Source organism: Pseudorca crassidens, chromosome 2 (assembly GCF_039906515.1).
Source record: "Pseudorca crassidens isolate mPseCra1 chromosome 2, mPseCra1.hap1, whole genome shotgun sequence".
Taxonomy (NCBI): domain Eukaryota; kingdom Metazoa; phylum Chordata; class Mammalia; order Artiodactyla; family Delphinidae; genus Pseudorca; species Pseudorca crassidens.
The window spans coordinates 106,893,293-106,909,129 of NC_090297.1; the positions used below are offsets into that span (position 1 = coordinate 106,893,293).

The 15,837-nt window shown below is 39.4% G+C and overlaps 1 protein-coding gene across 3 annotated transcripts in view; it reads right to left on the reverse strand.

Moving 5' to 3' along the window:
* RNF115 (ring finger protein 115) overlaps nt 1–15,837 on the reverse strand; it is a 60,708-nt gene that overhangs the window by 36,938 nt on the left and 7,933 nt on the right. For 2 of the 3 annotated variants that reach the window (XM_067727537.1, XM_067727539.1), the window contains one exon: nt 3,689–3,747. In XM_067727537.1, coding sequence (XP_067583638.1) covers nt 3,689–3,747 — 59 coding nt within the window. Of the gene's footprint in view, nt 1–2,772; nt 2,825–3,688; nt 3,748–15,837 lie in introns of all 3 variants that reach the window. The other variant, XM_067727538.1, reaches the window with a different exon arrangement.

Below are 15,837 nucleotides of genomic sequence, written 5' to 3' on the forward strand. Positions count from 1 at the left end.
GGGTAAGCCAAATGAAAAATTGGGGAGAGGGCTTCCCTGGTGGTGCAGTGGTTAAAAATCTGCCTGCCAATGCAGGGGACACAGGTTCGAGCCCTGGTCCAGGAAGATCCCACATGCTGCAGAGCAACTAAGCCCGTGCGCCACAACTACTGAGCCGGCACTCTAGAGCCCGCGAGCCACAACTACTGAAGCCTGCGCGCCTAGAGCCTATGCTCCGCAACAAGAGAAGACACTGCAATGAGAAGCCCGCACACCACAACGAAGAGTAGCCGCCGCTCGCTGCAACTACAGAAAGCCCGCACACAGCAACGAAGACCCAACCAGCCAAAAATCAATAAGATAAATAAATTTTAAAAAAAATTGGGGAGAGAGACTATCACAGAGAAGGAAGAAGGATCCACAGCCAGCAATGCAGCTCAAATCTGAGCAAAGGAAGAAAAACATCTATTCTCAGAAGCTAAGAAATAAAACAAGATTCTCAAAATAATATTTCATTAAAAAACCATTTAACCACCAGATGAAAACAACATTTGAAACTATTGGGAATGATTAAATGTAGTAATGCAAGGGGTCTGGTACTATATTTAGCACCTTACAAAAGGGCTCAATAAATATTTTTTCTTCTTCTGATAGCTTATCCTATTCTACGATTATCCTACTCACCCTTCAGGGCCCATCCTCCATTAAGTCTTTTCTAAACTCACCAACCAAACAAGACTCCTCCACACCCCTCTGCACCGACTTTGATTCTAAATTCAACCTTTTATTATAAATATCTAGGGCTTCCCTGGTGGCACAGTGGTTGAGAGTCCGCCTGCTGATGCAGGGGACACGGATTCGTGCCCCGGTCCGGGAAGATCCCACAGGCCGCGGAGCAACTGGGCCCGTGAACCGTGGCCGCTGAGCCTGCGTGACCGGAGCCTGTGCTCCACAATGGGAGAGGCCACAGCAGTGAGAGGCCCACATACCGCAAAAAAAATAAAAAATAAAATATCTAGAATTTTCCTCATCCATTTCTACTTGTTCCCCTCCTTTCATAAACATAAATTCAGAGGGTAAAGGCTGTATTTTATTAATACCACAAATATATGTGTTTATTATGTATCAGCCATTATACAGAGCACTCACCACTTGTGAAAACCCTGCTTTACCATATCCTATATTGATGACTGGAAAGTAAAAGTTGTTGAATTAATATCACATGTATAAACCTATTCCCAAAGACTGGGGAAAAATATTTGATCCCACTGTCCCCACGAAATCTGCAAAGAAGAGAGGAAACTGGCTAACACACTTTGGCGGAAACGGGATGGAAAGTATCACAAGAACTGCTGGATATCACTTTTACTTCAAGAGACACACACATGTGCACCAAAGTACACACACTAGCACACAAGCATGCACACACTCACCTCAATGAAATAAAGTCCACAAACTATTATAAATAACTTTCATTTTCAGAATTACAATACCAATCCAGGCACTGCACTCAGCTCATTGAAGAAACAAACACACTCCAGTTAGTCTGGAACCAAAACTGAAAAAACGAAGCTAATGCCATTCTCTACGTCATCATTCTCAGGCCTTATTCTCTAATTAGAAACCACTTAACAACTGTATTTGCTTCAGAAGTTAAAACATCTTTTGTAAAAAACACTTCAAATGTAGAACAAGCCCAAAAGTACCAGTACATCTATGCTAAATAAATAATTGAACTACCACTCTGTATCCATTTTATTACTCAAGCCTAGATAGGCTTCCAGGGCTCTTTCCTGACTTTACCATATAGTTTCAAGAATTCAAACATCTTTGGTAATTAAAGCTATCAACTCTATCTTTTGGGCTTCTTCTCCCCCTGAAACTCCCTCAGCATTCCCTTTCCTTAAAATTCCTTTGCATTTTAAGAATGATAAGGCTAATCATAGAGAAGGCATAATAACAACCACAACATTCTGAGAAATGTTACAAAGCTTAAGAAAACTTACAAGATGCCCCTCTAGCTGAAATGTCTAATAGCAAATGGAACCCATTATCCAGTATTTACATAAGGACTTGCTCTCATTAATTTTTACCATCCACTACTTACTACTGTAATTGCTAAGTATTCAAATAAGCAAATGTTTATGAACTTTATAGAAGGGAATACCATGCTACCTCTAAGACTGATTCTAAGACAAAGATTTCTTCAACTATTTAAAACACTGATATTTCAAAAGCCATAATCTTTGCATTTGAGTATCTGGTACCAATAGCACCTGTACAGGACAACCTTTGACTTACAAAGGCACAAAGAAAAGAATTAAGTCAAATGAGAGCAGGAGCCATAGAATTCATAGTTCCCCGCTAGAAAAGATTCATCCTGCAGTTACTCACAAACCTCATTTATAACCATACTTTGTATACAGGGCTAAAGAAAGCAGGATTAGTATTTAAAAACTTTGAAAAAATCGCCCCCCAACAACCAATATGCTCTTCATTCAATGCATGCAGAGCATACCTGCTTGAAATAAGTATTAGATGCAATTATAATAGCACAAATAAAAAGATATCCCAAGTTAGCATGCCATCCACACAAAATTGCTAATTTTGCTATCAAGCTAATCTTTATAGATTTAGAACTGGTATTGTGTTATTTAAAACCAAGATTATTATATCAACACTTAAGTGTTTGTACCAAACTAGATCCCATGCCATATATTGCCTTAGAAGCTCCAGTTCATTTACACATATATAATCACTGATCATTAATAAAGTTAAACTAATTGTACATACTGTAAAATGTGTAGTTTTTCCTGGTTGTGGAAGGGACCTTCAACTTTATATTCTGCCAACAGCAACAGTAAAGGAATTATTTACTGCCATTATTTTTTACTGCCCCAAAGTCATCCCAAGATTAAAAGAAGCTTCAGATTACAGATTCTTTTTACCCAGTCAGTATTTCTTCAGTTGTCCAACCAATGTTTAACCAGATAGCCAAAAAAGAACAAATGTGTTATTACATTTACCCCAAAAAGGCCCTCCTATCAACACTATTCTACTTTTTGTTAAGCTTTCATAGTTTTAACCATATTGACCAAGAAGGAATACTTAACACTGTCACTTTCAGAAATAATGTCCCCTTTTTATAGGTTTTATACCATTAGTAAAAGCAACAAGAGCCAATATCAAGCATTACCAGCAAACTGATATTACAGTGGCAAGATGGCATAAGTTTGACCGCAATAATCCTAATAAGGACAAGGGACCCAAGGCTTCCGCAAGAATAACAACTCAGTTTCCCTGGCTAGAACAGCCTGTTTATCTTACTAGATATCTTTGTCAGAAGTCACTCACCAGCCCACCAAAGAGGTATAACAGAAATTTACCTTCAGGCCACAGAGTGGTCACTAAAAACCAACCAATAATCCAAGAGATCCCCAAACTCTTAGAAAATATATGAAAACTTACCAGATTTACTATGATATGGATACAGAGGTTTCCAAGGAATGCCACAGTAGTCTCATCACACCCACTATCACATCATTTTCCAAATTTTCCCATTTTTCTTCCCCTTCGCTCTGCCACTTTTCTTCTCTCTCTCTCAATAGAGTATGTTATAAAACAAATTCCCTTCTATTCATTCAGTTGATGCTGAGAAAAATAATTTTGATAACAGAATGCCTGATTTATTCATGAGCTTGTACAATACCTGGAATCATCTGTCATTTCTTCAATAAACCCTGATTCACATCTGGGACAAATATATTCCTATAAAAGAAAGGAAGACAAATAAAAGTGCATCAGAAAACTAAGCATATAGTTTCAGAATAATATGCAGTACACAAGCTGATGCTGTGAAATGTAGTATGCACTTGCTGACGCCCAGGACAGTTTTTTCTGTTATACTCTGGCAAATAAAGAATTCCATGAGATGTCTACAGAATGGCTTCACAAGCAGTTCCCACTGAGAACTAAAAGAAGAATGTCAAAGTTTTTTATTTTTTTTAAACTGGAATGAATTCATTATCTAATTTTCTATTCAAATCTACTGAAAAAGTTCCACTACATATATCAGAGCAGTAGAAGATTATAATATTCATGGGCACAGAAATTGCTGTATTTTTTTTACTATGTACATACAGGAGACATAAACTGAATCACAGAATAAATCAATTTGTAGACTAGGAATTTACAGTGAAGTTTTACAATATTTCTGATCTGCTTTTTGATTATCAGTGGTTCCAAATAAAACAATGTTCTCAGGTATTCTATAGAAATGATCATTTAAATAACCAGAACAATCCCATTAGATCAGCTTCTATTTCCTTAACTACCATGAACCTTTCTTTTAAATAAGTAAATATTTCTTTTAAATATCAAGCTTTGGGGCTGATAAGAAAGAATATAATTTAGAGACTGCCTTACCATAGTTTTAAAAAAGTATATTTTAACTACCTATTAAAATAGATCTGGGAAAGACATTTTCAACTATTTTCTTGCTCTCTATATTTTCTAAACCTGAAAGTTTGTCTTATCAGAAGGAAATGTAAGCTGTATTTGCCTACTCAAACAAAGACAGTCAGAATGGTAACTCAAATATTCAAATGCTTTCTTAAAAGAGATATAAAGAAAAAAGACCAATCCCTTCTGTCAAGGAGATTAGTTTGGTGAGGAGACAGTCAATGCAAGAAACAGTAAAATTTAATAAAAGACTTTCTTTAATCAGTGCACACTGGGAATATAAACAAATATCGAAGTCTGCCTGATGGAATCAGGGAAGGCTTTATCTGAAACAGAGACTTAAAACAGTACTCTGTTTGCTCAATAAAAAAGGAAATTATGGGTTAAAAACTGTAACAACAGAATACAGCATGCATGGAGGCTGGAGGGGAATGGTATGATGAGTATGAATAGGCAGGCTGGAACCAGACTGTGGAAAACTTCACATTACCATGAACTTTACCCTGTGGATTAGAAATCTCTCAACCTTTTCTCTCCTCTATACACATGAAAGACGAGAAACACTCATAATGGGCATACTGTGAACTACTCCAGAAATGAAATAATCTGGAGACGATATGAATCCCTGAGCCCCTCCCTCTACTCCTTCATCCACCACCCTCCCAGGCAGCAGTAACTACATTCCTTTCTCTCCCACTAAGAAAGTTTATCTGAAAGGAAGTGAGATTGACTTTAGAAGGCTAACCCTAAATCTATTCTAAAGTTAAAAAGAAAAAAATATCAATTACAAAATGTGATTTGTCACCATCCCAGTACCAGGCCCTCCTCTTTCTTTTCTCTTCCTCTCTCACTCATTCCCATTGCTTTAAAATACCCTGTATGAAAAAAATTAAAAATAAAAAAATAAATATCCCATATGTGGAACAACTCCCAAATGTCTCTCTCTAACCCAGGCCACTCTTCTGAATTCCAGATTCATTTATCCTCATACGTATTTTCTCTCATGCTCTTTCTCTCTCTTACACACACACACACACACACACACACACACACACTCTCTCTCTCTCTCTCTCTCTCTCTCTCTCTCTCTCTCTCTCTCAAGAGGCGGCATTATCAGTTTGTTCATACCAGAAAACTGGGAGTCGTTCCTAACACCTCCCTCTCACCTTCCACAGACAACCATCAAATCCTGGCACTCCTACCATGAACACATTTCTCAAACCTACTCCTTGCCCCACTGCCTTACTATCTTAACCCAAGCCAACACTGGCTCTAGACAATGAATAACTTCCCTCTTAAGTGTTGTCCTGCTTCTCTTCTAGCCTTTTCCCATCTGTTCTGCATGAAGAAGTCAGAATGATCTTTTTAAAACATAAAATGGACCATATATCATTTCCCATCTTAAAACCTTTCAACTATTTCCAAAAACACTTAGAATAAAATCAAACTCTTAGGGCTTCCCTGGTGGCGCAGTGGTTGAGAGCCTGCCTGCCGATGCAGGGGACACGGGTTCGAGCCCCCATCCGGGAAAATCCCACATGCCGCGGAGCGGCTGGGCCCGTCCGTGAGCCATGGCCGCTAAGCCTGCGCGTCCGGAGCCTGTGCTCTGCAACGGGAGAGGCCACAACAGTGAGAGGCCCGCGTACCGCAAAAAAAAAAAAAAAAAAATCAAACTCTTAAACATGCCTTACAAGGCCCTAATTCAGCTGGTCTCTGTTTAACTTGCCAACCTCATTTCAGGCTACCCTTCCTCAGTGAATTCCAGCTACAAGGACCTCCTTTCAGTTCTTCTAACACATCAAGCTCATTCCTACCTCAAGCTTTCATACATTCTGCTCCTACGACTGAAACACTTCCCCTAACTTTTTGCATGGCAAGGGACTTCTAGTTCTTTAGGTCTCCATTTTAAGGTTATGTCAGAAAGTCCCTCTTTCATCATCCAATCTAAAGTGGTTTCCTCTTATTATTTTCTCCTATAGCACCCTGTTCATTCCTTTGTTGTAGTTTATCTTATGACAGGGCCGAAAGTAAGCTCATCACACGAGATGAATTGTGCCGAAGCACAGCAGTAGAGGGCTGCCGCTCGCTCAGGCAAAACAGCGCCGTCTGTCCTGCTGTGGTAGCTTTTATTAAAGCATTATCTATGTTTACATTTTAAGACTTATTTTCTTAACATTCCAGAAGTGCCAAAGCAGCAACATATGCTTCTATTGATTATACAAGCAATAATGGGCTTTCTTGAAAACATGCCGTGCTTCATCCTTGAGCGCAAAAGCAGCACAAGGTTCCCACCATTATTTTGATTACACTGAAGTAGCACAAGGACATTTCCTTGTGTTCCCACCATTCTGATTATACTGAGGACATCTCATGGATCAGTGCCCAAAGCACTCAATGCTTATTCGCAGGCCCCCGGTTTGCCGGGGGGCGGGGGGAGGCTCAAAGCATTCAGGACTGTTTGCAGTTCTGGCTTATTCGCCAGCTCCCAGTTTGCTGGGGGGGGCGGGGGGGGCTCATGGGTCACGTCTCCTTTCCATGTCCTCAATTATTCCACTACATTCCTTTATAGCACTTATCACAATTTGTAATTAGATATTTGTTTAATGCTTTTTTAATGTCTGTCACCATTCAATAAGTTTTAAGTTTCATAAAGGCAGGGTCCAGATCAGTTTTGTTTACCATTATATCCCTAGGACAGAAAGGTGTTCAATAAATATTTATTGAATAAACAAACATGAAATTACTTGCCACACACCTCACAACTAGGAGTCAAAGTACCAGGATCTAATACAATTAGAGGACGGTTGGAGTGGAAGTAAAGAAAAGAGCTGGAAGTTTAAGAAGTTGTGGCCTGCTCATGGGAGAGTGAAGCCTAAGATTTCAGAAGTAGCAATGTTCTGGATGATCACAAAGTCCAAGATACAGCTATGGGGGTAGTTGGCTAAAGTGGAGTAGGTATGAAGGTCTTTAGACTTAAAGGGTAGTCTACATTGATACTAAACTTCCAATAATGTTTAGAGCCGTGGTAGAGAGAAAATAATTTCAAAAGACAGATATTACAATTGGGAAGACAAAAAAGACTTGAAGCAAGAATCACACTGATTTAGAGTAGAGAAATGTACAAATCCTCTCTTCATGATCCCAGTCATGGTTCTAGGAGTCAGGCTGTCAGCCATCATAGATAGCTCCTTCACAGAGCAGGACACTTCAGAGGCATAAACCAAATTACAGAAGTACTATAATTACAGGAGTACCTAGTGGTTTCTTCCTGCCACTAGGTACTCCTTCCATTTACTAGCACAATCAAACCTTTCTAGGTAATTCTATTTTGATTACAGGGAAGAGAACCAAAATTCCTTCCAAATGCTCTGTGAATTATTCTTTTTTTTTTTTTTTTTTTTTTTTGCGGTATGCAGGCCTCTCACTGCTGTGGCCCCTCCCATTGCGGAGCACAGGCTCTGGACGCGCAGGCTCAGCGGCCATGGCTCATGGGCCCAGCCGCTCCGCGGCATATGGGATCTTCCCAGACCCGGGCACGATCCCGTATCCCCTGCATCAGCAGGCGGACTCCCAAACACTGCGCCACCAGGGAAGCCCCTGTGAATTATTCTTGATAAAAGTAGCTTATTATAGAACAAACCAACCTCTCAGCCATGAACTATTCCTCTTAAAATCAACATTACAGGAAATAAGGAGAACTTTTCAGGATTCACAAGCCTGTCATTCTCTAATTATCAAAGTAAAAAATGCATATTTGTCTCCTACATACTTCAGTAGTCTGATCTCAGAACAAAGGTCTGGTCTGAGAAAACCATTCTCTTGGAAGCCTAAAAACCCAAAAATAACATTCTGAAGATACCATAGTTCCAGTTTCTAGATTTTCTTTCTAAAGGCCTGATAGCACTGTATTTACTACCGCCATTTTCTTCTGAAATCACACTAATTTCCCCCCGATTTCCAGCAACTGCTTCAAACTAATCTGGAGATGGGATGTTATGTAAGGGTGGAGGTGAATGAAGAATACTGGCCATGAGTTGATAATTACTGAACCTGGGTACATGTGGGCTTCTTATACTATTCTACTTTTTTAAAAAAATAAATTTATTTATTTTTGGCTGCATTGGGTCTTCATTGTTGTGCACGGGCTTTCTCTAGTTTCGGGGAGCGGGGGCTACTCTTCATTGTGATGCGCAGGCTTCTCATTGTGGTGGCTTCTCTTTTTGCGGAGCCTGGGCTCTAGGTGCATGGGCTTCAGTAGTTGTGGCATGAGGGCTCAGTAGTTGTGGCTCGCGGGCTCTAGAGCGCAGGCTCAGTAGTTGTGGCACATGAGCTTCGTTGCTCCGTGGCATGTGGGAACTTCCTGGACCAGGGCTTGACCCCGTGTCCCCTGCACTGGCAGGCAGATTCTTAACCACTGTGCCATCAGGGAAGTCCCTCTCTCTACTTTTAATATGTTAGAAATTTTCCATGAAAAAGGTTTCTTTTGTTTTAAGTTACATCAGCCTGAGAAACACAGGTCAAGAAAGTGTTAACCAAACTATGTACTAAACTGTGTAAAGGGGCTTCCCTGGTGGCGCAGTGGTTGAGAGTCCGCCTGCCGTTGCAGGGGACACGCGTTCGTGCCCCAGTCCAGGAAGATCCCACGTGCCACAGAGCGGCTGGGCCCGTGAGCCATGGCTGCTGAGCCTGCGCGTCCGGAGCCTGTGCTCCACAACGGGAGAGGCCACAACAGTGAGAGGCCCGCGTACCACAAAAAAAAAAAAAACTGTGTAAAGTAAAAGTAGATTAGAAATAATCTATTATGTTAGAGAATTAAGGGGAAAGAGTACTTAGATTTATGAAACACCTACGTGCTTGACATTGTGCTATTCCTGTTAACCACTCTGTGAGGAAAACACTGTTATTTCTACTACACAAATAAGAACATGAAGTTGTAAGAAAGAAAGAAATAAGTTGTCTGTGGCAGATTTGATTTTCCAAAGATGGCACCAACAAAATCTCCCAACCCGCATGCTGTTCTGCAATGTAACCCTCCACTCCACCCTCTTTGAATCGGGAGGGCCCTGTGACTTCTTTACCTGTAGAATACTGAGTCAATTCCAGACAATGCTCTTAACTGCCTAACAGTTTCTGCTTCCTGACTCTTAAAGCCCTGAGCAGCCACAAAAGTCTGGGCTACTCTGTTGGCGTAAAGGAGCACTAAGACATCAGAGAAGGATTGGATTGTAAAAGGGAAAAACTATCTTGAAGGTCCATCCCAACAGAGCCTTCAGATGGCTCCCTCTCCAGGTTCTGTATGACTACAAATGCATGAAAGATCTCAAGTGAGAACTGACCAGCTGAACTCTGTAAATCCAGAGGAACATGAAAGATAATACTGTTTTAAGCCACTAAATTTTGGGGTGATTTTTTAGGCAGTAACAGAAAACCAGAAAATTGCCCAAAGGATGAAGAAGAGCTTTGAATCTTGGTCTTTCTTGAATTCAAAACTCCATATTCTTTTCATTACACTTCACTGATTGAAAATAACTATTCTTTTAGAGAAGGGAACAGGAACTATAATTTGCTGAGGATTGAATGGAAACGTTTATGTCAAGGCCAAACGAGGACTTGGGAAGTTCAGCAGTCTTTCAGCCCCCTCCTTCCCTTACAGGGGAGCAGTACCCTGACGAACATACCATCCAGGGTCTGAAACCTTCAATCTTACAAGCTCAGAAATACAATTTAGCACCTAGAGAAGATCTGTCTCTTAGAGGAAGAGTCGCATAAAACCAAATTCAGAGGCCATCTCAGAATGCCCACTTAATTTCAATGAAAAAGAGTTATCAAGTGGCCCATTTACTTTTACAATTCAGCACAGTCTTCCTCAATAAATAAATCCACCTAAATAGAGGAAAGAGGCATACGCATAGAGGAAAGATTTTTGGAATCAGAGACCTGAATTCTAATCTCAGGTCTCTATTAGATATGAAGTCTTGGGAGAGTCACATTACATTTCTGAGACTCAATTTCCTCATCTGTAAAATGGAGACGCTTGCTTCGATGCTGTATTACTGTAAAGTTTAAGATGTTTGCAAAATACTTAACTCAGTGACTGCCACATTAGATAGTAGACATTTAATAAATATAGCTATTATAGTTATTCCAGATTATAATCACCTGCTAAATAAGCAGAGAATCAGAGCAGTAGGCAACTGGATATATAGCTTGTGTCATCATGCTAGGATAGCCTAATATATCCATTCCCACTATGAACATAAACCACATCCTCAAAAATCAATGATCTGGGTTTCCTCTCCCTCTGGGCAAGAAGAACACAGCATATGTTTGCCTCTGACTCCTTTTCTATTCTTTCACTGCTGACCCACAATTCCCACACCCTCTTCTAATAGACAAATTCTTTCTCCTGTTAGAATATAATACAATTACTTGGCTGTATTTTCTTACTTACAATCACAATTTAGTCCTGCCCTTCACTGAGATTACAACCAGACTGGACTGGATTTTAAGATTGGATTTTAAGTATTTATCTCTTGGATCACTTCTAAAGATGGCTAACTTGGCATTTCAATTTTTCCTAATTTTTCTTCAGAGGTACTATTAACTTCAATTTGGGTGAACATCCATGAATTAAGGAGAATTTGTAAGAAGATCAAACCAGAACCAAACAGTCTCTCTCTGACTCTACACTCCTCCCACACCCAGGCCTTGGCCTTATGATCATCCTCATATATTCATATAACAGAGTTCTGTTTGTTTTTTTTAATATCTTTATTGGACTATAATTGCTTTACAATGGTTGTTAGTTTCTGCTGTATAACAAAGTGAATCAGCTATACATATACATATATCCCCATATCTCCTCCCTCCCACCCCTCTAGGTGGACACAAAGCACCCAGCTGATCTCCCTGTGCTATGCGGCTGCTTCCCACTAGCTATTCTACATTTGGTAGTATATATATGTCCATGCCACTCTCTCACTTCGTCCCAGCTTACCCTTCCCCCTCCCCGTGTCCTCAAGTCCATTCTCTACGTCTGCATCTTTATTCCTGTCCTGCCCCTAGGTTCTTCAGAACCTTTTTTTTTTTTAGATTCCATATATATGTGTTAGCATATGGTATTGTTTTTCTCTTTCTGACTTACTTCACTCTGTATGACAGTCTCTAGGTCCATCCACCTCACTACAAATAACTCAATTTCGTTTCTTTTTATGGCTGAGTGATATTCCATTGTATATATGTGCCACATCTTCTTTATCCATTCATCTGTTGAGGTAACAGAGTTTTAAATTTTAAGCATAATATAGGTTGGGGGGGAGGGAAAAACCAAGGATAAGAGTGAATTAAGGGCCCATTATATGTCTGGCACTATGGATATCTCTCCTCTACTTAAATATGAATATATCAAATCTTCACACCAACCCCTCCCCCCAAATACTGCCAATGTATGTAGTCCCCACAGTCACTAAGTCTTATCAAAAAATTTCATTAGGTCGTTTCTATCATCCTATCTGTAAAAGAGAAGTATAACAACCCTAAGTTACTTACCCAGAATCACTGGAAACAGGAACCCAGTTGTTTCCACTAAACTAAGCTGCTTTCCTCTAGGGTCTGAATGTTTACTATATACAACCTAAGTGAGGACACTCAGTAGCAGGTACACTTGAATGAACTACTTCAGATGTTCCACTGTCTATTTCACCTAAAAATACCCACAGGAAGAAATATCTTTCACCATTAATAGTCTGAATCAGGGACAACTCCCTAAGTACAGCTTAGCCCTGATGCTTACCGACTTAGAAGAACAGTACTGGAGGACACAAAGCACTTGGAATACAAGAGAGAAAGGGAAAGGGTGGTTTTAATGCATTATTTTCTTTTCCTTCTTATATTTCAAGGGATCAATTATAACAAAATGTGAGGTCTTGGTAGAACAATGACCTATAAGCCAGGACTTATTTATATGAAGTCCCATGCTGTGAAATTTACATACCCTTGAACTTTATACAAATTTATATCCAATGATTATTCAGAATATGAAATACAAAGGCTTACTATTTATTTCCTAATTCCATAGCTTTGCTTTTCTATACAGTCACGATCAAAGTCTATTTTTTTAATTTTATCTAAAAGAGAAGCCTATTTCCTGTGTCATTTGACAGAGTCAAAATCTAAGATCACAATATTAAGTCAGTCATGTTCTATTGTTCATATTCTCTTTGAGTATCACAAGGCAAAACTGTTCAGAAACTCCTAACTAGAAGGATTAGGAACACAAACTGTTTGAAATACATCACAGTTCCTACCTAGGCTAGAACCCACCACACCATGAATTTCATGCCAACTCACATCTCTAACATCAAAGACACTACTTTTTTCTAGAGACTTTTTCCATAATCCCCTATGATTATCCCTTTACAAGCCAGGTTGCACTTCCTCTCTTTTCAAAAGCATCAAGTAAGCCCCAAAACAAAGATAACAGAACTGAGATAGGCTGGGACCTGTGACCTGGAACCCCTTACTGGAGTGCTTGCACCTGGACAAACTAAGGAACTAAAAATAACTGCACAGAGGCACAGTTGGGGCAATTATCAACAGTAAGATACAAAAAGGCCACAAACCAACTGACTCTTTGGAGGTGCTGGGTACAAAAAGCACATGATCTCTACACAGGGCACCACCTGTGGGCAGACCAACCCGCCCCTACACTCACCTCATTTAAGGAACCAGCTAGGCCCCACCTCAGAAAGCGAGCAAGGGCACCTGTTTTCTTATTTTCACTCCCTCATGCTGGAGTCCCAATAAAGCCTTGCCTGAATTTCTCGTCTGGCCTCTTATCAATTTCTATTGATTAAAGAGTCCAAGGACCCAGGTCAGTAACAGAATTTCTGAGTTCTATTCCCAGTTCCACCAGTTCATGGTCTTTGGGAAGACCTGTTTCTCCATCTGTAAAACTAGAACACAAATGCTGTCCTCATTTACTTGTCTCCCCTAACTCTCCTTCAGGAAAACAAGAAGTCTCACTCATTCAATTCTTCTTTTGAGGATAAGTACTTAAGATTAGGATATTCACAGAAGTTTGTTTTATGTGCCTTTACTTCCCTAAGTGTGATTTTATTATTACAACATAAACTATGTACATGATTTCAGTGACTTTTAATCCCAGGTTATTTTTCTTTCCCCACCAAGCATGCTTTTCTTTCTGCACAATGCTTGGAATTTGAGCTTAGAATATATTTGCTGAATGAATGCTGTCAGCTTATGTAAGAAGATTCTATCAGCCTAAACTGAACATAAGACAAAATTTTCCTCCAAACTATGATGGTACACAACAGAACTAAGGGCAACCTTTTAGTATCATTTACCATTTTATATCTATGCCCCTGAGTTGTTCTCCTTTTTGCTGCCTTTAGTGTAAGCAAGCAAAGAACACTGTAACTAAATCTTTTCTGGCTATGTTGTGTTAACTTTTTCTCTGATAATTCTTATAGTTTAGTCTTTTTTTTTTCTTAGAAAATTTGGCTTCTTGTCCATCTGATCAAGCTTATATCAAGTAACGCTTTGTCTCGTGACCTGATTTTCTGCCTTGTTACACAATGAACTAAAGAAGGTTGGTTGATTATACATTCCTATTTGGAGTCCCTGATAATGTCAATGTTCAATCACGGCCTGGAATGAAGGAAAAAAATGATGATGGTTGTTAATGTTACTATTCTTAGGGAGTGAGACCATAAATAAAGGCAGTTCTATTGGCCTGGAACTGAATCACAGCTCTCCAAACAATATTTAAACTATATAGGTATCTTTGTACAACACTAAAAAACTGTGGCCTAATGGTGTTTTTTTTTTGTTTGTCTTTGTAAACTGGTTTTCTTCCTGATTAACAGCCAGGGAAACAATCACTAAAGATTCGAGTTCAGAGAAATAATTCACACTCAGGATTAGAAACAGACATACTTCTGGAACCCTTTTACAACACTAGTGCTGCAAGATGAGAAAGACGTATGTTACACTACTGACCTTATTAAAAACCTTGGGAACTCTGAATCTGCTCATCTAATACTGATTGTATGTTAAAACAGAATGCTAGTAGGGAACAGTTCTCACAGCTTTCTGAGAGTATGTTCCAGGATTATAATCCTCAATTTGGCTCAAATAAAATTTTGCATTTCAAAAACAAAGAACCAGGGGCTTCCCTGGTGGCGCAGTGGTTGAGAATCTGCCTGCCAATGCAGGGGACATGGGTTCGAGCCCTGGTCTGGAAAGATCCCACATGCCGCGGAGCAACTAGGCCCATGAGCCACAACAACTGAGCCTGCGTGCCTGGAGCCTGTGCTCAGCAACAAGAGAGGCCGCCATAGTGAGAGGCCCGCGCACCATGATGAAGAGTGGCCCCCGCTTGCCACAACTAGAGAAAGCCCTCGCACAGAAACGAAGACCCAACACAGCCAAAAAATAAAAATAAATAAAAATAAATAAATAAATTTTTAAAAACCCAAAGAACCAGAATGCTAGTATATTATTAAAACAGGACTCCCTAACTGAATCAGCACCTACACTTGGCACAGAATAATAAACCAATAATTTTAGTGATCAGGAAAACAAAGTTGAAAAATTTAGGGAATTAAATACTTTCCTTATTCTCACTTGTTCATATTACTTCCAAACACTTTTTAATCTAAAACATGCAAATTAAGGAGAGCAGTGAAAGCTAATTTGCTGAATTTGCCTTTTACATGTTATTAAACAAAAAGTAAATGTACCATTATAAATTTGTTTTCACACTACGTCAACTATCAAAATAACAGTAATTTTTTTTTTCAAACCAACAGGCTTAAGGTACAAAATTTCCATTTCTCCACCTAACTTGTCTTAACTAGGAATACGAATGCCTCTAACCATTCAGCAGTGACTGTATTACAGATCAGAACCTAATAACTGGTACTATAAAATAAAATCAGGGAATTAACAGCTTCATAAGTTCATTTGAGAATAAAGTACCTCTGACTACCACTTAAATTACAGAAGATTCACTAGAAGCAGCTAAGTTCCATTCAACAAGTTAGTCAAAAATGATGACAAGAGTGGTGAGGAAATGAGAAATTTAAAGGCATATAGGAGAAATTGTCTAAAGGAAAAGTAAATCAAGTCTAAATGACAAAGACTGAATCTTGCAATATGTTAAAAGTACTACACTAAAGTAGTGAATAATAAGCAAGAGAAAAGAAGAGTGATAAAACAGGAAAATGTTTTCCTGTGACTAGCAGTCATTCTCAGTGAGGATAATACAATCATCTGTGGGACATTTTGGACATCTACTGAAGTGTTGTCACAGCAATTAAGAAATGCTACTTAATTTAATGGGCAGAATCCATAAGCATAAGAAACTCCAGCACA